Source organism: Tursiops truncatus, chromosome 1, assembly GCF_011762595.2.
Source record: "Tursiops truncatus isolate mTurTru1 chromosome 1, mTurTru1.mat.Y, whole genome shotgun sequence".
Lineage (NCBI taxonomy): Eukaryota > Metazoa > Chordata > Mammalia > Artiodactyla > Delphinidae > Tursiops > Tursiops truncatus.
In genome coordinates, this window is record NC_047034.1 from 20,371,454 (window position 1) to 20,392,858 (window position 21,405).

The 21,405-nt window shown below is 38.7% G+C and overlaps 2 protein-coding genes across 12 annotated transcripts in view; one reads left to right on the forward strand and one right to left on the reverse strand.

Moving 5' to 3' along the window:
• The window catches only part of MIA3 (MIA SH3 domain ER export factor 3), a 64,534-nt gene extending 46,820 nt beyond the window's left edge, over window positions 1-17,714 (forward strand). For 2 of the 3 annotated variants that reach the window (XM_033850923.2, XM_019920377.2), the window contains 9 exons: window positions 547-607; window positions 707-742; window positions 821-888; window positions 1,012-1,112; window positions 1,282-1,419; window positions 2,130-2,198; window positions 2,324-2,403; window positions 4,369-4,519; window positions 5,535-6,385. In XM_033850923.2, the coding sequence (XP_033706814.1) occupies window positions 547-607; window positions 707-742; window positions 821-888; window positions 1,012-1,112; window positions 1,282-1,419; window positions 2,130-2,198; window positions 2,324-2,403; window positions 4,369-4,519; window positions 5,535-5,845 (1,015 nt within the window). In that variant the 3' untranslated portion in view covers window positions 5,846-6,385. Of the gene's footprint in view, window positions 1-546; window positions 608-706; window positions 743-820; window positions 889-1,011; window positions 1,113-1,281; window positions 1,420-2,129; window positions 2,199-2,323; window positions 2,404-4,368; window positions 4,520-5,534; window positions 6,386-6,452 lie in introns of those variants that run through there. The other variant, XM_019920375.3, reaches the window with a different exon arrangement.
• AIDA (axin interactor, dorsalization associated) overlaps window positions 8,572-21,405 on the reverse strand; it is a 42,400-nt gene continuing 29,566 nt past the window's right edge. Inside the window, exons 7-11 of one of the 9 annotated variants that reach the window (XR_002173264.3) lie at window positions 14,358-14,480; window positions 12,262-12,384; window positions 11,721-11,784; window positions 10,334-10,451; window positions 8,572-10,221 (exon numbers count right to left, since the gene is read on the reverse strand). Coding sequence is in view for 8 of the 9 variants with exons in the window: in XM_073800603.1 (XP_073656704.1) it covers window positions 10,125-10,221; window positions 10,334-10,451; window positions 11,391-11,459; window positions 12,262-12,384; window positions 14,358-14,480 (530 nt within the window). In the remaining variant the exon portion in view is untranslated. The other 8 variants (XM_073800603.1, XM_019920383.3, XM_004320571.4 and 5 more) reach the window with 8 other exon arrangements.

The following is a 21,405-nucleotide window of genomic DNA, read 5'->3' on the forward strand; positions in this document are numbered from 1 at the left end:
TACTGAAGCCCGCACGCCTAGAGCCCGTGCTCCGCAACAAGAGAAGCCACCGCAGTGAGAAGCCCTTGTACTGCAACAAAGACTAGCCCCCACTCGCTGCAACTAGAGAAAGCCCGCATGCAGCAAAGACCCAATGCAGCCAAAAATAAAATTAATTAATTTTTAAAAAATGATCATGCCATCTGATAGACTCAGTAATCATAGCTCTGGGAAATTTTCTGTGGATATAATTAAAGGAAGAAAAAGCTTTATGGAGAAAAATATTTATAGTGGGATTGTTTGAGAACATATTGAAGAGAACAGTTAAGGAAATTATAAGGTATCAGTTCAGAATCTCCAGCTATTAAATAATAAGGAAGGAAATTATGCAGTATTAGTTTTGATCACACTGTACTCTTATTACAGCCATGTAGAATGTGTTTTTATACATATGGATGAAGTCTGAAAGGGTACAGCTGTAGCTGTTAGAGTAAAGGGAACATGGCGAGATTGTTTAAAATATTATTCAGTTGTGCTCTAAATGATAAAAGCAAGTTTAATTCTTAGGCGGAGAATTGAAGAAATGGAGGAAGAATTACAGAAAACAGAGCGCTCATTTAAAAACCAGGTAATAATTATACTGCCCTGCAGCAGCAGACTTCTTTGCTTTCTAATACATATTATAATGAATCTCTGAACATATTTTTTTATGTGTTATCTTTTTCAGATCGCTACTCATGAGAAAAAAGCTCACGATAACTGGGTAAGATTTTTTTTTTCTTTTCTTTATTTTGTGTGTTGTCTACCACGGCTTATTTTGGATATTTTTTTTCTCCAATAGCTCAAAGCTCGTGCTGCAGAAAGAGCCATAGCTGAAGAGAAAAGAGAAGCTGCCAACTTGAGACACAAGTATGTGATTTTAAAACATATTTTCAGTGTGTTTTAGAGTTTCTAAAGGCTGTGCTGTGTGGTATCCAATAAGGAATTAATTTTCTGTTTCATATTTAAATCCATTCTTTCTCTATATTCAAGATTACTGGAACTAACCCAAAAGATGGCAATGCTGCAAGAAGAACCTGTGATCATAAAACCAATGCCAGGAAGACCCAACACACAAAACCTTCCACGGAGAGGTAGGGAGCACTTTTAAAGGGCTGCAGTCTATTTTTTGGTGGAAAATGTGTTTAAACTACTTTTTATTTCTGAATATGTGTGTAATATTTATGATGCCCTAGAAATAATCCCAAGAATTTAGAAAAAGAAGGTTCACTTAAAGTGGTAATTATTGCCCGTTGTCTTCAGGTCCTCTGAGCCAGAATGGCTCTTTTGGCCCATCTCCTGTGAGTGGTGGAGAATGCTCTCCGCCACTGACAGCAGACCCACCCGCAAGACCTCTGTCTGCTACGCTTAACCGAAGAGAGATGCCTCGAAGTGAATTTGGTGAGCATTGACGTGTTACCTTGCAGTAAACTGTTTCAAGAGCTTTTTCCTTCTTCGAGAATTCTGATGCAAGCAGCAGTTGAGAATTTGGGTCTGTCCAATATATAAAGAAGGAGATTTCTTAATTTTGTCTTGGTGGATAGTCTACTTTAGATTTGCTTTAGAACAAAAAGCACTTATTATTATAACAATACTATTTGTCATGTATAAGTGTATGTGTAAAACAAATATATAAATATCATTTATTCTTATTGTTTCTTTTCAGATTTTGCTGTGAAGTATAGGCCTTTATCTTTAAACTTCTGTTGAGTTCTTCTCTTGAATTATATAAAAGTAGCCTTAAAACTATATAATTTATGCAGTGTACATCTGTTTCTCATTAATGTGAAATGCTATAAGTCTGTTTCTAATCATAAATATAATACTTGGTAAGATATGGAAGTCAGATTACATATAGACTGAAAAAACAGCCTATACAATTGCCTGTAGCTTGAAGTACCTGACCAGTGCTATTAACGTGCAGGTCTTTCAATCCAAGATAGTTCTTATTTTAATTCTTTAAGTTTGTGCATAAATTGTTAGTGATTTCTCCTCATACGTATTGGGAGACCCGCTTTAAATTTTGCTTTCTGGGTAGAACTGAAACCTGACCTGTCCACAATTGGTTTATTCTGAAAAATTCATGCAAGGGCTGTTATTTCTCTCTCAAGGGTCAGTGGATGGGCCTCTACCTCGTCCTCGATGGTCATCTGAGGCATCTGGGAAACCCTCTGCCTCTGGTAAGGGACCTAAGTGTGTTCAAAGAGTCTCAAATTGTGGAGGAGGTGGGTAGAGGACTTTGTATTCTTCTTCACAGAGTATACAAATCAGAATAAGTCTAAATCAGTTCTCTGGCCTCCCACAGATCCAGAATCTGGTGCAGCTCCCATGATGAACAGTAGCTCAAGAAGCTCTTCCCCCTCTAAGGTGATGGATGAGGGCAAGGTAAATTCTGTGGTCATTTTGAGTTGTAATTAGGTATTTCAGGAAAACATCTAACTTTCTCTACAACGCCCTCTCTTTGCCTCATCCATCTCCCTTTTGTGTGTTCTGTTATGTCTATACCATCTCATTTACTTTTTGAAAAAGCAGACTGTTCCCCAAGAGCCTGAAGGCCCTTCAGTTCCCAGCATTATGTCTTTGGCTGAGCATCCAGTAGCACTAAGTACTTGTAGGTTGAACTGGGCTTTTTACTTGGTGTGTTTCTGGAGAGGAGCTGAGGAGCATGACACTAATCTGCTTTGCTTTAAATTGCATGGCAATACTGACCTTACTGTTGACTTGGAAGTGTTGCTGGGTTGCTGAAGTCTGGTTGGTTGGTTGGTTTTCACTCCTTTTTCCTGTTCTGGTTAGGTGATTAATCTCTTTAGAGCATCTGTTGTAGTTAACCTTAAAATGTGAAAAGTCATCACTTCAGTTCTGTATTGTGTGCTTCGGTGTTGAGTGCTCTAAGGCAAATCAGTTCATCATATATTGTGTAAATTCATCATTATTATGTATTTGTTTGGAAGTGTGCTATTTAAGAATATCTTGGGCTTCCCTGGTGGCACAGTGGTTGAGAGTCCGCCTGCCGATGCAGGGGACACGGGTTCGTGCCCCAGTCCGGGAAGATCCCACATGCCGCGGAGCGGCTGGGCCCGTGAGCCATGGCCGCTGAGCCTGTGCGTCTGGAGCCTGTGCTCTGCAACGGGAGAGGCCACAACAGTGAGAGGCCCGCGTACCGCAAAAAAAAAAAAAAAAAAAAAGAATATCTCTAGTGGTATACCAGGCAAGCCCTATTTTGAATAATCTGAAATTACAGATCAGTAACAGAGGATGTTTGCTATAAGTGAAGTACTGAATAGTGGAAATCTTTAATTACCTGTTGTGCTAGTTCCCAGCAGTAGCCTTAAATTATGTTCACATAAGTGTATTCTCTTGTAACTTGTGTAGCTGCGACAGCTGGTAAGTCCTCTGATTGTACCTCACAGTGCTTTACTGTGTTGACATCAAGATACATATTTTCATTATTGAGAATTTCCAACCCAGCTTCTATAGAGAAGGATTGGTCAGCACCTCGTAATGTGAAGGACGGCATTACTGGTGAATGGGGGTGGATGCTGGAGCTGTGCCTGCTGAACTTGTATATATAACGTTATCTCTGTTGGGAAATACTTGCGAGTTCCAGTACAGGACTCCAGGAATACACATCGCTTGAGAGCTCTTTGTGTCCCAGGGCAGCCTGGCTAAGACCCAAGACCCCTTTGAAGTAGCAGACTGACTTCAAAGAGAGTAGAGCCTCCTCTGATAGCAGGGGCAGAGGAGGAAGAGCACTGGCTTGGAGTCAGGCTGATAGTGGGTTCCAGCCCAGCCTCTTATGTGCTGTGTGACCTTCGGCAAGGTATCTAATACTCTCTGTGCCTCTGTTCCCTCATGTTTAAAGCAAGGTGAGATCTTACAACACATGAAAGGAAATTGAAGGTACTCTGAATATTAGCTCTTCTTACATGTAGAAAATGGATTTTTCATTCCCTTTTGTTCTTTCCACTCTTAATATGGAGAAATGAGCTATTGTGGTGACGGGAGGGAGGGGCTGCCCTAGAAGCAGTTTACTGTGTGTATGGTATGATTGTTAGTTCTTAGTTGGGAATCGCCTCTGTTAATATCCTTTGACAGTCCTCTTGCATCCTCTTCTGTTTGCCCATACGAGCAATAATATGATTATGGTGGAAGTGTTCACTCCTCTGACATTCTTTGAACCCGCCTGAGCTGTCAGTGGGACAGATAGGAGGGGTAGAGTTTTGTTGCCATAGTTCGCTCTTTGGACAAGTGCCTGACATCTGCTTCATTGGGTTTTAGCTTTTACTGGTGTTGGTGCTTTTATCTGTCATATCCAAGCGTTTCAGAACTTTCATTACTTCTCCTTTGCAGGTTAATACGGCTGCAAAAGGGCCCCCGCCTTTTCCAGGGGCACCCCTCATGAGCTCCCCCGTGGGAGGCCCTCTACTGCCGCCCATTCGATACGGACCACCTCCTCAACTCTGCGGGCCTTTTGGGCCTCGGCCACTTCCTCCGCCCTTTGGTACGATGATTGAACGGTAGTAATGGACTTGTGAAGTGTATTCATCTTTTCACTCTAATCCTTGATGAAATTTTAACAGTTGCTATGCAGGGCTGTGCAATGAAAGGGTAAAGCTGGCTGAGTACATTTGAACTTTTCTGCCAGTTTCTCAGGACACATGGGGTGCTGCATAATCTCCCTGTACTGAGATGGGCAGTAGGTATCTCTTGTAGACAAGGGAAAATGGGCGGTTCATAGAAAGTCAGAAATATTATTTCTGCCTATGTTTCTTGAACATCTCTGGCTACATACTAGGCTCCGTAATGGATGGAATTAACTCTCCTAACTCCAGGAGCTTAAGGTGTCCTGTAGGACACATACATACATTATATACAACATAAAACTTGTAATCACCATAATGGAAGTATAAGCAACGGGTCACAGAGTATAAAAGAAGGCAAGATTAATCCATCACTCCCCACCTTGGGAGTAAATAGGAAGGAAATGTTAAAGAGAAGGTAGAATGTAATAGCCACTAGGTAGAATGTTGCTGAATTTAATTAGGTGGAGCTGGAAGGCCTTTCCCAGCAGGGCAGACACCTTGATTTTGATGGCATATGTAGGTCCATGCTGACTACTGCATGAGTTTTTAATTGATACAGTAACAGTGGAATTTCCCTTATCAAAATTTACTAACAGTGAAGCCCTTATTTCATAATCTATTGTCTTAGTATGATATATAGTACTTCTAAGTACAAATCAAGCTCTTGTGAGATAAAGACAGCAGAATTGTGTTGTCGAAAAAAACCACAAGCCAGGTAGAGCCACGTTTAAATCCAGCCTATGTTGCTTCATGGCTGGCTGGCTACAGGCATGTAACTTAAACTTGCTGAGCCTCAGTTTGCCTCATCTATAAAGTGGGGATGCCACCACCTGACTTCCAGGGGTATGAGGAATTAAAGATTAACATACATGGAATCATCTAAATTTAGATATGTTCATATGTAGTTACGTGACTGAATTTTAATTTTTCCAGGTCCTGGTTTGCGTCCACCACTAGGCTTAAGAGAATATGCACCAGGCGTTCCACCAGGAAAACGGGACCTGCCTCTTGACCCTCGAGAATTCTTAGCAGGACACGCACCTTTTAGACCTTTAGGCTCTCTTGGCCCAAGAGAGTACTTTATCCCTGGTACCCGATTACCACCCCCAACCCACGGCCCCCAGGATTATCCACCTTCCTCTGCTGCAAGAGACTCACCGGCTTCCGGCTCCAGAGGTGAGCCCCCGCCTGCCTCTCAGAGCACTAGCCAGGGCTGTTCGCAGGCTTTCAAACAGAGCCCGTAACTGACCTTGGACATTTAGTCTGAGAGAAAGTGGACTGTGCACTGTTCATGACAGTAGAGGATTTTCACTGGCTTCAAAATCCAAAAGTTGATTTTAAAAGGTTTGTTTTTAGAACTAAGCTGCCCTGGCAGTGTGCATTTTTGAGCCAAACAGTTAAAAAGTATCATTTCCCCTGCCCCAAAGTAAAAATCACCTTGTAAGCTAGAGCCTCCTTAAAACTTTGAAATGTGCAATAAAGAATACCTGTGTTTTAGTTAATGTAGCATATGTAACTGCTAAATGATTTAGGATGTCGTGAAAAATATGAACATTTCCTGTGGAAATGCTATAAGAACATGTATTTCCATTTATTATCCTATTTTTAGTGTACACCAGTTGAATACAGAGCAACCGTATTTATAAGCTTGATTTTTAAAAAATATCTGGTCGCAACGACTGTTACGCTAAAAGTGTTTACTAAAAGATCACTAAACTTTTATCTCCCCTCTTGCTGAAGTTCTTTGTAGTAACAGTCCATAAAAATTTGGTTATTAATATTTCCCAAGTGTCTGTTGATTCATTGTTTTCTCACGAGACTTGTACCATTTTGGAAACATGTAAACTCAAGCTCCCAGAACTGAAGATGGTGACCTGGCAGCACACTTCCCTGGCTCACCGCTCCTGAGTTCAACCTCAAAGTCACCGGGAAGCACCACAACTGATATGTCTTCCTTCTACTTCAGAGAAGTCAGTTCGCCAATTTGGACAGCATTCACGTGCTTTCTGTGGCTCTGCCTGGTTGAGAATGGTTTTCTGAGTATGCGTTTACATGTAGCAAGAATTGTTTGACCTGATAGTCTGTTGCTTTTACCGTTCTTGCGTTAGGGTGCATAACAGAAAAATGAAAATGATGTGTCATGACCATAAAAGTAAGAAAATTTCTTTAAAAAACGTAGAGAGTCTGTTATTTCTCCTATACCTTGCCGCTGACTTTCAAGGAATATGGCGAAAAAGGGCAAAGAGTAGGTAATACGATGAGAAAGAATGATTTAGGATTGTGAGGCTTGTAACATGCCCTAGGTCAGCAACCATGGGCTGAACTCAGTTCTTTTTGTTGATTGATCCTATTCCAAAATTCATGTTTGAATACTGGCACTTATATTTAAAAATCAGTAAATCTGAGAAGCTAGGATTGCATCATACTTGCTATACCCATTACTTGTACCAGGTCTTTTCAACAGTGTTTCTAAGAACTAACTCATCAGACACTTTAAACTATAGTAACTTGGTAGCACATTTCAAGAAGTTTAAGATTTCAATTAAATCAGAATTATAAAGGTTGATATTGTTGTTCACGGCTAGATCATACTCTCGCATCCTCTGAAGTTCTGTGATGTAATGATACTACTGAAGTCTGCACCGTGACTTGTCACCATTAGGATATTTAATCCTCTTAGAATACCTTATAAGATAAAACAAATGCTTCACTGTGAAACAAAATTTTTTCTTTATACTAAACTAAAAGATGCCACTTTAGAAAGATACGGACCGTTGAAAGAAGACAACGCTTCCAAAGTTCATAACGAATACATAAGGAGTTTTTCAGGAAAAGAGAATTCCATCTCTGTGTCCTGTTTATTATCAAGAATAGAAGAAATTTAAGAGGAAAACTCCATAGTTAACAGCATAGGTTATTTTTAACCATGTAAAATAAAAAGATTAAGTCACAAATACAGCTTTTGAGTATATCAATCTCTTTAGGACGTGAAATAATAGTGAAGTTAAGATAAATTTTTTAAATAGTATTTAAATATAGATTACACCAGTTAGGAAGATAATATAGTAGCAAAGGTAAATTAAGTCTATTTCAACATCAAATCCTGGAGTCTTTTTCTTTTTCTTTTTTAACCTCTAAAGCCTTTTTGGTGTTTATTCTGCGTTTCATATCGAGTTGTAGAGAACTGCCACCTGTGGCTTAGCCGAGCGGCCCCAGACTTGCCGTCCCTGCCGCCTCTCAGAGCCCTCTGTTTGCACCCCTTCGGCAGCCCAGCCCAGGCAAGCTGCCAATTTGGAGAGGGTGTGGGGGGCATCACCCTGAGTCACATCAGCCCCAACTGGCTTGAAAATTACGTCTGTTTCAGAAGTCATCTCCAGCTAACTGACTGTCTTTCTGGGCTTAGTTGCTAAAGTCATCTCAGTTACGGAGCAGCAGCGTTTCAGCCTGGAAGTCTGCTGTGGTTGTGGTTACTATTCAATGGCTGATCTTTTCATCGAAAAGTAAATAATTTGTTGGATGTGGAGTATTCTGCGTCTACTGCTTCGAGACAGTCGCTCGTTTTGTTATTTCATTCAGGTATGAATTACAAAGCTAAGCTAATCAGCCGTGTTCGATTTAAGCTGCTTTAACACTGATGAAAGGCATTTGTAGTTCATCTAAACCATACTTTTGTGAATGACAGCAGATGTGACAAACTATCACCTTGATATACATGTCTTATGGTCTATGAGAAAAGAGAAAGAACGATGTATCAGTTTTGCTACATTTTAATGGTAGGTTTTTTAAGGGATTATTTTTAGGTCTTGTCAGCAACATCAAACAAAAGGTACTGAGTACTCCACAGGGTACACAGCGCTGCCAAGCACCTCAGAAAATGGACGTGACATGGAGAACGTGTGGTTCTTGCCCCCTGAGGAGCTTACAGTCTGGGGCGGGCAGGGCACGGGGCTGACAACTCACAGTCTAAGAGTTGAGTGAACAACAAAGTAATTTATTAAGGCAAATTCCTCATCCCCTCAAGCTACTGTGGATGGAATCATCTGGAATTGAACTAATCAAGAGGGAAGCAAGACTAAATTGGGTTGAGAATTCTTCAGGCTCATATAGTTTTTTAACATCCATCATAGTAAACAGAACTGACCTAACAGACAACTGAAAGTGGAGACTAGATCTCTTGAAGTGCAAGGGCTAGAACTTAATTGTGGTTACTTATTTTAAAAAGCAAACATACTGAACGGTATTGACTAGGCTTATTACACGAGTTTAAAAGTAGGCCAGGTACTGGCACTGCGTTCCCCTCATGCTAGCATTGGTCATTTAAAATAGTGAATATTAAATATGTGGGCTCCACACCTAACCCAGAGAATGCCCACCCCAAATCTTAAATGTTCTGTGTATCAAATATCCACCTTGTGTGTTCTATGAAAGTTTTATTTATGCCCCATTATTAAGTCAAAAGAATGTAAATAGTCAAATTATAAAAAGCTAATGACCTGCAATATTTCCATATGGATGAATGTCAGTATATCTACATAGGAAATAAATGGCAATCCTATCTACCTATATAAAAAAAAAATAGAGTATCTCCAGATTTGCATACTCATCACTACAAGAAGAGGTATGCAGGTTTTAAGGTTTCACAATCAGTTGTCAGAAAAACAGCAGTTATTCCTGCGGTATCTTGTTAGCATCTGACTCAAATTATTTTTAGATTACACGATTTAGAAGACATTATAAACCCACCAAGAATTTGTAATTATTCTGAGATGGTTCCATCACTAACCCCAGAATCACTGTCAGAAAGAGTAACGATGTGATGTAGAAAAAAGCTAATCAACATGACTAAAAATATGCTCACTTTCAGTAAAACGATCCGGTCATCTGGAAAAATCACAGCTACCACCTGCGAACACGCCCATACGGGATACTGATTTGGCCAAGGCACACTATTCCTAAGCAGGAGAACCATGAGATCAGGGTGAATCAAGGCCGTCTCTGAGGAGCAGCCTATAAATTTCCAGACTGACCTTGGGCAGCATAATTGGTCCAATTCCTCTCAAAGCAGTCTCATACTGTCCTACCCACATCAACCCAAAGTTGGACATTAACTCAAAAAACCGAAGAGCATATTGAAGCAGAAGTGGACAGGTGTGTAAACTGTAGCACACTCTTATTGCTGTATTAAGTGTGAAGGTGAGCACATTCCACCCACAACAGTGTCGTTCCAGGAAGCAGGGCAGGAATAGTGGCAAATTAGAAAAGAGGCTATTCATTGCACAATTAATAGAAAAGTGAAAATGTTTTAAGATCTACAATTAAGCCTGTATCCAAAGGAGTCTTTTCCATCAGTGAGGTGTTGGACTTTGAATTCTGTGCTACAGCTGTGTAACGGACTCACTCTGGCCTGCTGGCCTGGGTACGGCTTGCTTCCTGCCTGTTGAAGGGCGAATGTGCTACACAGAGCTAGGATGGTTTCTACTGAGTGGTAAGATTCACAGAAGTTCCAGGGTATTCATGTCAGGATCATTCCTTGTGCAAAGTTTGATGCAGATGAAGATAAAGTGGTTTCTTGGTCAATAACTGCAATTTCTTTCTTTTAAAGTCAGTGGGTTTCTTGTATCTGTAACCACAATAGAAAAACCATTGATAACTGATCTATTCCAAGGTGACATATTAAGAAGAGAGAGCAGTCACCGTTAAATTAGTACTGATTCTGAACGTGCATCACTTACAGTTCTATTACAATTGGCCCAGGTTTAATTTCATCCATCTCCATGAAAGCAAAACACTTGGTGCTGGTAAACCTTTTTTTAGGCTTGTAGTGTTTGAATTCAAAGAAAATAGCTGCACCTAAGGAATTAAAGCAAAGCAGATTAGCCACAGACAGCACATTTCTAGTGTCAATAAATTTTCTTTGATCACCAGAAGCCTATGAACAAGCAACAGTTGTCATAATTTCACAAAGTAACCTCTGTCAAACAATCTCTCTGATGATACGACTGACTATGGCTGTCACCCCAAAACTTCATCTGGACCTGAATAGAGGGACATGTCTCCGTATCATCCTATTCTACAGAGTAGAGCAAAACTTCTCGAGCCAGAATGACTCAAGAATGTAAATAAGTTCATCCACAGGTAGAATTATAAAATATTAAGAATAGAAAATACTAAATACTACCCAAAAACCCCCACAGAAGATACTTGTTAAGTATTAACATTACTCATAGAAACGCATTAAGTAGAAAAGGCATGTGAAAGAGTTCATCAAAAAATCCAAACTTAAATAGTTTCTCGAAACAAAAACTCAAAAATTCAGTTTTTTGGAGTTTGGAGTCTGAACAACAGCTGGTTCAGTTTTTAAATGTTAACTGCTTCCTAATACCTTTCTCAGTGTCCAAAGCCCTGTTTTGTTTTTCCTGGAATGACATGTGCTTGTGTGAAGACAGCGCTGAGCAAGACAAGGGCTTAGAGAGCACGCCTATCCCACCCCTCCCCCAGTGAACAAATGGTGATGAAACATGTAGATAGTTTTCTCTCCCCAAAGCCCAACAGATAAGCTCTCTCCCCCTCCCCACAGAGAAAAGCTAAAAACAGAATAATAAATCGCCTCCTCTGTGTAGCCAAGAACAATTAATTTCTAAAGGCAACGAAAGAGACGGAAGGACGTCAGGGTCTCCCTGTTATCTGGCTCCTTATTAACAAAGGCTTAACCAGAGCGGTGCTGGATCTTGCTTTGCTTTTAAAGATAACTAACATACATCTAATACTTTCACTGATGACAAAACTCACAAGTGACCAGAAGTTTAACAATGTTCAGAAATGTGTGCGCAGCCCTGGCACCTGGGTCCAAACGGAGCGCTTCACATGTCAAGGAAGGAAAGAAAAGCCAATCACTTAGGAGACAAAGGGATGTGCGTGAGGGAGAGATGGGCGTATTTATTTATTTATTTGCCGAGCCGCGTGGCTTGCGGGATCTTAGTTCCCCGACCAGGGATTGAATCCGGACCCCAGCAATGAAAGTACCAAGTCCTAAGCACTGGACCGCCAGGGAATTCCAGAGATGGGCATATTTAGCATCTGCTACCAACACACACGAAAGGATTACAATTGTTAGGTTACCGGTGACCTCGGTCCCCAGGTGTATGACCCTGCCATGTCCACAAAAGAGTAGCTTCTCTTCTCCCTTCCACGGCAATAACAGAGGCATTTTATTATTTAAAAACCTCATAGATCTTTAAGATAGCAGATCACATTTCTTAGTCTCTTCAGCTATGGAACCCATCTCCTTGTCATCGTGATTGTGTCTGAGGTCTGAATAAATGTGAAAATAAAGTCACATTTGAAAACAGCATTAAAGTCCAAATATGATACCATCATTTTAAGGAAGTTAAAAAAATTTTATTACTCATCTGCATCATCTGTAGATAATATATTTCCTGCATTGCTGGTATGCACAGCTCTATACTTCATGGCATTTATAAGAAAGGACAAAATGTAAAATGAGAATAGCCTAGGAAGATTAACTTAAATGCTTATAAACATAAAGTATACTCATTAGCATTAGTCTCAGTTAAAATGACAGTCACTGTACATAACAGATTCAAAGCTGGAGAATAAAGAGTCACATTCTGAATATAGTTCTACTTTTAGCATCACAAACCTTTGGTTAATTTTTCAACATGCTTCTGGAGCTCAATGTCCACATTAAAATGAACATACGTATCTTCTTTTCTTGAAGCCACGGGAGTATCCTGCACAGGAGTTAAATCTATGCCATTCAGATCTAGAGAGGAAAAAACAGTTTCTGCTTCGAGCCTTCAAATACAAAGACGTAAAAACTGCAAAGGGTTGTGTTTCCTGAAGAGGCAAAAGCCGAGAGGAGATTCTGAGGCCAATAAAGACCCATGTCTGGGGTGAGCAGGTACCTGAAGGTGGCTGGTTTCCAGGGTCATGTGCAGGGCACGGAGTAGAGAGGGTGGGAGACCCCCATGGATAGGAGGAAGCCGCCTTACACATCACAAAATTGGATCCTTCCTAGTTAAGAGGTGTCTTCTGATGACACAGGCCAGTATAGTTTTGTGAATTACATTTGGGGACGTAATATACCACAGTGGTGCTCCTACCCGTTTCCCAACCTTGATCGCGTGCATGACACGGAAAGGCCTATAAATCTAACATTATCAGAATTCCCCTGCTGTATTCAAGTCAGAGGACCAAACAATGGACACGACAGCTGCCAAGGAAACCTTTCCACGAATGAACACTTCTTACATATATTACTTAAATTCTGGTTCCATTTGCTGTAACATAAGCTGATTTACAATAACCAGATGGCACACTATGCATGGTATACTGCTGTAATCTTTGGAGCCAGGAATCATCCAGTTTAATCTAATTCAACACAGACTCATTTAATGACTACTCAGTGTTCATGTATTATTCAACAGACCCATCTTAGGGACCTTAAAGCAAGAGAGTATGTTTGATTACTTCAGTTCCTAAAGATATTTAAATAAAACATGTTTCAGTTCAACCATATGCAAAGGTAACATAATATCTACATTTCATTACATTTTTTCGTATTTTACAGTGTTCGCTCCTGAATGAGAGATGTAGTTTTGTGTAGGGTGTAAATACTTTCCAGTAGACCATGGATTTGAGAACCAGTAACATCAGAAGTTAAAGTATCACAGCATTAGTGCTATGGATCACGGTCTCTCCATGTTAAAACTTTTGCCTGTGGCCAAAATCCTTTTTCTTTTATTTGGTACTAATGAACCCATGGGTCTGAATATTTCTATGATCGGTAAAAGTTCCCTCCATTTAATTTCAGTCCATACCTGTTTGATTTGTCTCAAACTGCAGGTTTATTAACTGTAGACTGGATTAACTGTGCAGTTATTTCTGAATAATAGCATGACAACTTCATCTTCAATCACCCAATAATTACTTTTAAAAGACTGCTGAGTGCTTTACAAATAAAGTGCTGTATAAAATGCTTGGCAACGACAAAACAGTTCAATCACTGTGGCTTCCCTCTTAAACCAATGACTAAAAAAGTTGTTTTCAAGGAAAAAAATGGTTTGCCATTGGATAGAAAAAAACAAATCCTAAGAGTAATCATGCTTAATAATGACGGTAACATAGTTAAGTATAAGAAATACATCACTCGTCTAATGTCCCGCAGGATTATGTTCAGGGCACGGATGTTTATGGACGCGTCCTATTTCCCTGTCTCCACTCATGACTAATTGAAGGCCTGATTCTCATCCACCTCTGCACAGCTGTCCTATGTACAAACCTCTCTTGGACAGGAACGAGAGGACCTGAAGCGGAGGCGTGGGAAAACAGAAGAACACTGGGCTTTGCAAAGAAAACCACACACCCTTGGAAGGTGGGGGACATTTTTTAAACCTGTTTTCTGAAGGATGCATCTGCTGTTAAAGACAGTGTGTCTGTCTAGTCAGCACCCTTGACAGAATTTTAAGAATAAAAAGATATACACAAAGAAAAAGCTAAAAGCAAATATGAGTGTAAGTTATGGATAGGGAAGTATTTTTAGTAAATCTCTCAGAAATATTTGGTGAGGGAATGATGACCACCTCTTCCCAGGGATTTCGCCTCACTGTAAAATCAACTAAAATAAGTTGTCACAGATATAAAACATCCCCTCCCTCTCCCCACCAAAAAAGTTCCAAATGAGAAGCAACATTATAAAATTCCCCAGAGGGAAGATAGATATACATAGTTATTTACCTTTTACACTAACTGTGATATAGGGATCAATGCATTGCCCAGCATCTTTCAGGCCAATTTTCTCAATTCTGATAGTGAGTAATGTCATTCCTGGTTCTGATGGCAACCTTGGTAATAAAGTACCTGGCAACGGAGAAATAGCAATAAAAATGAGCTCCACCAATAATTTCAAAGTAAATATTTTAACAACATAGAGAAGATATAGCTTTGCTCTTAACTGGCTTAGTAACTAGCCAGGCATCATTTTGGTTTCCAAAACGTACAGACACTTGATGTTATTCTTCTCAGACAAATGCTTAATTAGACACAAGATACATCTACACCTCCATACTTCATATTCAACACTAAAGCATAAATTACTAACTCAAGTTTGTTAAAATTCCAATCCAGGAAGCCCAATTACAAATTACCACATAATTGAGAATGTAGATAATATATATGCTTCACATTTACTCCTATATAATGTACTCCATATCTCAACATGAAGTGGTAGAACAAGGACACAAAAAGCTTTATAAACATTTGTTATGTATTTCTAAAGTTTGAAAAATTTAATACCCGAATCAATAAATCTTTCAGCTACTATTAACCTTTCAGGAAATAACTTAATATTTATATATTTAATTGAATAACTTTACAGTGTAATTTCCCACTCCTTTCTTCATCCTATTCTGTATGCTCTATCCTCTCAGAAATCAGTCCTACTGAGAATGCCACATAAAACCACAAAAGTAATTGTATGTTTGAAATCTTTTCCATAGATCAATTAAATTTTTTAAAACTGAAAAACCACCCAGAACCACACAAGAGCATTCCCCACCAAGAAAATGACGTGAAAAAAGAAATCGACTGTAGTTTGTTCATTTATTTCAAATAATTGATGAAGAACAGATGCAAACAAAAGTTGATTTTAATTTAATATGTATACAGTACCACAACTTACAGAATCTAACATTTATAAAGGACTTTGGTTGACACTCTTCAAGTTTCTATCCAACAATGTGTTATTCTACTTTTAATGAGGAAGTATTTGAAGTACATGAATCAATCAACTTACCATGTTCAAAATATATTATCAATACATTTAACTGACTGCAATGTGCTAGAGGGAATTTCAGGGGGCAATGAAAATGTTCTCAAATTGGATCACACTGATAGATGCACAACACTATAGATTTATCAAAAGTCACTGAATTGTACACTTAGAATGAGTGAATTTTATGACCTGAAAATTACTATAGAAATCCAAGAGTCTTAACTGGTGATACCTGTTAAAATTTTTTTTTGACTAATGACAAGGTAGAAGTATAAAAAGCAGAAAAACCAAAATGGGACATTCAAAGCAGTATTTAATACTGTTTCAAAATTATACTGTTTCACATGAAATATTCTGCCATATTTCAACACATTTTCAATTTTCACAAGTTTTCTTACATTAAAGATAAAAGGTCTTTACTGCACCCACTGTCTATTCTTTAAAAAAAATTTAAATTGCGAATCTAACACATATTCAGAAAAGCAAATAAAACGAGTGTACAGCTTAATGAAATGCCGGAAAGCAAGCATCCATGTAACCACCAATGAGGTCAAAAAATAAAGCATGACCTCAGGAGTCCCCTTCTATCCCCACCCAATGCTCTTCTGAATTCCTCCTCACTACCCTGGCTTTTAAAATCACTACTAAAAAGCAACCCTGTATAATTGTTTTGTCTGCTTTTGAACTTGAGATTTATCCAATTGTTGTCAGTTTCTGTAATTTGTTCATTTTTATGATTTTCCAGAATTAGTATAATATAGAGGTTGTACAAATACACCAGTTTTTGTATCCATTCTTCTGTTGACAGGCATTTGAGTTGCTTCAAGTTTTTGGAAATTGTTAACAAAGCTGCTGCAAACATTCTTGGATACGTGCTCTGCTCCACCTATGCACACATTCCCCAAGGGAGGACTTACTGAGTCACATGATATACCACCTTCATGTTTGCTATGTAATTACAAACTATTTTCCAAAGTGGTCGTGTCAGTTTCTGCTCCTAGTACAATCTCCATTGTTCCACATCCTCACTAGCACTTGGGAGTTGTCAGGTTCTTCTTTTTGGCCAATTTAGGTGTAGAGAAATACCAATCTAGTCTTAAGCTCATTTTGCCAATGATTAATGAGTTGAGCACCTTTTCATTTAAAAATAAGCATTTGTATTTCCCTTTTCCTAAAGTACCTATTCAATTATTTTGCCCACTTTACTACTGAAATGCTCACCTTTTAAAAAATATATACTATTTATTTATTTATTTTGGCTGCGCTGGGTCTTAGTTGCAACATGCAGAATTCTTAGTTGTGGCATGCATGCAGGATCTAGTTCCCTGACCAGGGATCAAACCCGGGCCCCCTGAATTGGGAGCATGGAGTTTCACCCACTGGACCACCAGGGAAGTCCCTGAAATGTTCACCTTTTTCTTAGTGATTTGTAGGAGTCCTCTAATATTTTGACATAAGCTTTTTGTTGGATACATGTTTTACAAATAATTTATCAGTGGCTTTCCTTTTTTAAAAAAAATCTGTATAGTGAAGGGTAACATATTAAAATGTGTACAAATTCTAGGCACAGCTTAATGAATTTTCACAAAGTGAACACACCTGTGTGACTAGCACCATATCCAGGAAAGAAAGATATTACCAGCATACTAGGAGCTTGACTTGTGCCCCCAAATCACTCTCTCCCAAGAGATAACAGCTATTCTTGACTTTTAATACCAAGATCAGTCTTTGCATGTTTAGAATGCCTTTTCTGTTTATGGTGTCTTCTGATTATGGTAAGTTCTTAATGTTAACGTATTCAAATTTCTCAATCTCTAAATTCCTTTAGAGTCAGTGCTTTCTGTGTCCTATTCAAGAAATCTTTCCCCACTCCAAGGTCATGAAGGTATTCTTATAAGAGCTTGTTTGTTTTGCCATTCACACTTCATTCTATAATCCACACAGAATTAATTTTGGGCTATGGTGTGTGGTAGGAGCCCAATCCCATTCTAATCCACATGGACACTCAATTGTCCCAGCACTACTTACTTAATAGACTGTCATCTCACCCATGTATCTGCAGTGGCATTTTGATCATAAATCAAGTGTGGGTCTCTTTCCGGGCTCCGCATTCTCTCACTGGACTATTTCTTACCCTTGCACCACTACCGTAAGTGTCTTACTATAATTTTACAAAAAGTCTTGACATTCGGTAAAGCAAATTCTCCCGCCTTGACATTATTCTTCAAGAGTCTTAACTACTTTTAGCCCTTTGCATTTCCATGTAAATTATAACACAACAGCTGTCAAGTTCTTAAAAAAAAAAACAAAAAAACACAAAACATCAAATAACAAAAACACTGTTGGGACTGCAGTGAAGTTCAGATCAATTTTAGAAACAGTCACATCTTTACAAATTGCTTCTTCCAACCCATGAACTGGAATATATTTCTCCATTTATTTAAGACTTCTTAATTTCTCTCAATAAAGTTTTACTGCTTTCTTCACATGGGTCTTATACTTCTCATTGGATTTATTAAACTATATTGATATTTTCTGATATTATTATAAATGTTATTTCATTTTCTAAGTAACTGTTGATTGTTTATAAAGATAAAATCAATTCTTTTTTGGTACATAATTTTTAAAAAATCAAGGTACAATTCACATACAACATTATATTAGTTTCAAGTATACAACATAATGATTTGATATTTGTATATTGCAAAATGATCACAATAAGCCTATAGAATCAATTCTTATGTACAGATTTTACATCCAGGAACCATGCTAAACTCTCTTACTATCTCTTTTTTTTTTTAATTTAATTTTTATTTACTTTTGGCTGCATTGGGTCTTCGTTGCTGTGCGCAGACTTTCTCTAGTTGCGGCAAGCGGGGGCTACTCTTCCTTGCGGTGCGCGGGCTTCTCATTGCAGTGGCTTCGCTTGTTGCAGAGCACAGGCTCTAGGCGTGCGGGCTTCAGTAGTTGTGGCTCACGGGCTCTAGAGTGCAGGCTCAGTAGTTGTGGCCCACGGGCCTGGTTGCTCTGCGGCATGTGGGATCTTCCCGGACCAGGGCTCAAACCCGTGTCCTCTGAATTGGCAGGTGGATTCTTAACCACTGGACTACCAGGAAGCCCCTCTCTTACTATTTCTAATTATTTACCTATAAGCGCTTTTGCATGTTCTACACACATATTCATAAAATCTACAAATAATTTTTATCTTTTACTTCTGTTTTTGGTCCTAGTACACTGATGAAAAGAGGTCATAGTAGGCACTATGTCTTGTTATTGATCTGAAAAGGAATGCTTCAAGTATGATTTTGGCTCAAAGCATCCCTTAGAGAACACCCAGAGAACTGTTCTGTTCTCAGTCTGCTAGAATTTTAAAAAATCACGAAGAGATTTAGAATTTAAACCTTTCTGCATCTATTCAGAGGATTATGAGATTTTCCTCCTTAATCTGCTAATGTGAATTGCCTTGACATATTTTACTTATTGAACAATATGTTCTGAAAAATCATCAGTTCATGGAGATTTTCCTGATTATTATCTATAGTATTCTACAGTATTATTCAGCTAACCTACATATGGCAGTTAGGTTGTTTCTAATATTTTATTATTACAGATTACACCATAATAAACAACCTGGCGCATATGCAAATATTTTCTTCATATTCTTAGAGGTGTATCTTGAGAATAAATTCCTAGAAGGAGATTGCTGGGCCTAAGAGTAAATGTGTACTTCTGATGTTACTGTTAAATATTGCTGAATTCCCCCCCAAAGGGACTGTACTATTTTGTATTCCTACCAGTGATGAATGAGCATCTGTCACAGCCTAAGCAACAGTAGTTTTAATTTGCATGTCTCTTATTATAAGTTGAGTATCTTTTCGTATGTTTAAGGGCTATTTGTACATCTTTGTGTGTCTGTATGTACGTGTGTACTGTCTGTTCATGTCTTTTGCCCAGTCTTTTAATGTACTTGTTGGTTTTTGTTGTTGCAACTTAAAATTTTTATTTATATATTAAGGATGTTAGCCCCTTGTCTTTTTTACTTTGACTATGGCTTTCTTTCTTTGACAGTCAAAAGGTAATTTCTTATCCAATATTCAAAGTCAATGATATGAGACTATGTTTTTCCCAAGTGAACATTAAAACTGGTTTCTACCTTTGGATGAATCAGTTCATAATCTATAACTGTCTAGCTCTTTTAGTTGAAATGAATGAATGGGATGACATTTCTTTCCTCATTACCAACAAACCTCTTTGCCTCAGACCACACTAAAATCTAATCTAACCACTAAATATATTTCTAACAATTCAATATAAAGGCAGTGATTTCAAGCTGCAAGTTAATTTATTCAGCTTCATTATTCTATAATTCAAGGTAGTATGAAAACATTCCATCATGAAGGTTCAGTTTCACCCTCATTACACCTATTAAAGAGCATCTGCAAGCTGACAATAAAATGAAGACGACAAATGATTTAAAAAGGTGAATATTCAAGGTATTTCATGATGGTTTCCAACGTGCTCTCTCCCTGTATGACCAACTCCTACACACTCGGAGTCTCAGTTCAGGCTAGATTCCCTGTGCTGAACTCCCTTAGCCTTCTTTTTTTTGCTTATCCATAACACACTGTGCACATCTCTAACCATAATTATGTACTGTTGGCTTTGTCTTGTTGACTACATATAAGCTTCTTGAAAGACAAATCTGGGTAACCACTCATTTTTTTTATTATTTGGCATTAGTAATAAACAGATCCTTTTTGAGTTAATGTATTGTTGAATAAATAAATGAATTTCACAGCTCTAAAGGTTATATTATGTTCTAGTAAACAAATGGCTAGATAATATATATATTATATATGTATCGATGCACTGTCTTATATGACATGTGCGTGAAAGAAGATAAAATACTAGCATAATACCATACCACCTGCAGCTCCTGGGTTAGATGAGAAAGGTAGCATGTTTATGTACCAAAGGTAAAACCATATGATAATCAGAAATCAAAGCACTACATTAAAAGAAGATTTCTAAATGAACAATTAAAATATTCAACTATATAAAGTAACAGGAGAACAAGCAACTACACTTGTAAAACTTGAAGACTATAATCAGGATAAGAAAAGAAATGATCATACATGATCTGGTATAGACTAAGCTTTTCCAGCTAGAATAATTTGCTATTAAATCTAGAGCAAGGATCAAAAATAACAAATGTTCTTCTATGTGGTAGCACTGCATAAACAACAGATAATCAATGCTTACAGAACACTTAACTACGTGCCAGGCAATGTTCTAACTTTATATGTGTCAACTCATTTAATCCTCACAATAATTCTATGATATAGGTGTTAATGTCAGTCCCATTTAGTTAGCAGAAGGTGAAAACTGGGGCACAGAAAAGTTAGGTAACTTGTCCATTATCACACAGCAGTCTGACCCTAGAGTCCATGCTTCTAACTGCCATGTCCCATTTGCCACTTTTGTAATTTAATTGTCCACAAAGCCTAAAAAGGACCTGCAGGATAATCTGCGTCTCAAGGTCCTTAACGTAAGTCCCCTTGCCATGTAACATACATGCTCACAGGCTCTGGGGATTGGAATATGGATGTCTTCAGGGAGCCATACAGGTAACTGCCTAAACCAGGATTTCTCAACCAGGTTTCCGCAGAATCCTAGGGGTGTGCTGGAGCTATGGCTAGGAGCTCCACAAAAGACAGTGATTAAGAAGGAATAAACGCCACCTGAACTTTGTGCACTGAGCAATGCGTATTCACTGTGAGGGCCAGAGACTGGGCAGTCCCTACAGCAACTCTATTATTGGTCTTTGAGTCTCATATGGCAATGGGCAGTAGGACCACGTTCATCTGGTTGGATCCATTTTTAGTTTTTCATGCGAGAAAGGGGCAGCCACTGGCAGCTGGTAAGCTCTACAGCGCATGGAGGAAGGCCGCCTGGTGCTGTCAGCCTCTTCTGATTTACCTGCCCTACCTCCCCAGTGTACCACCAACTGGA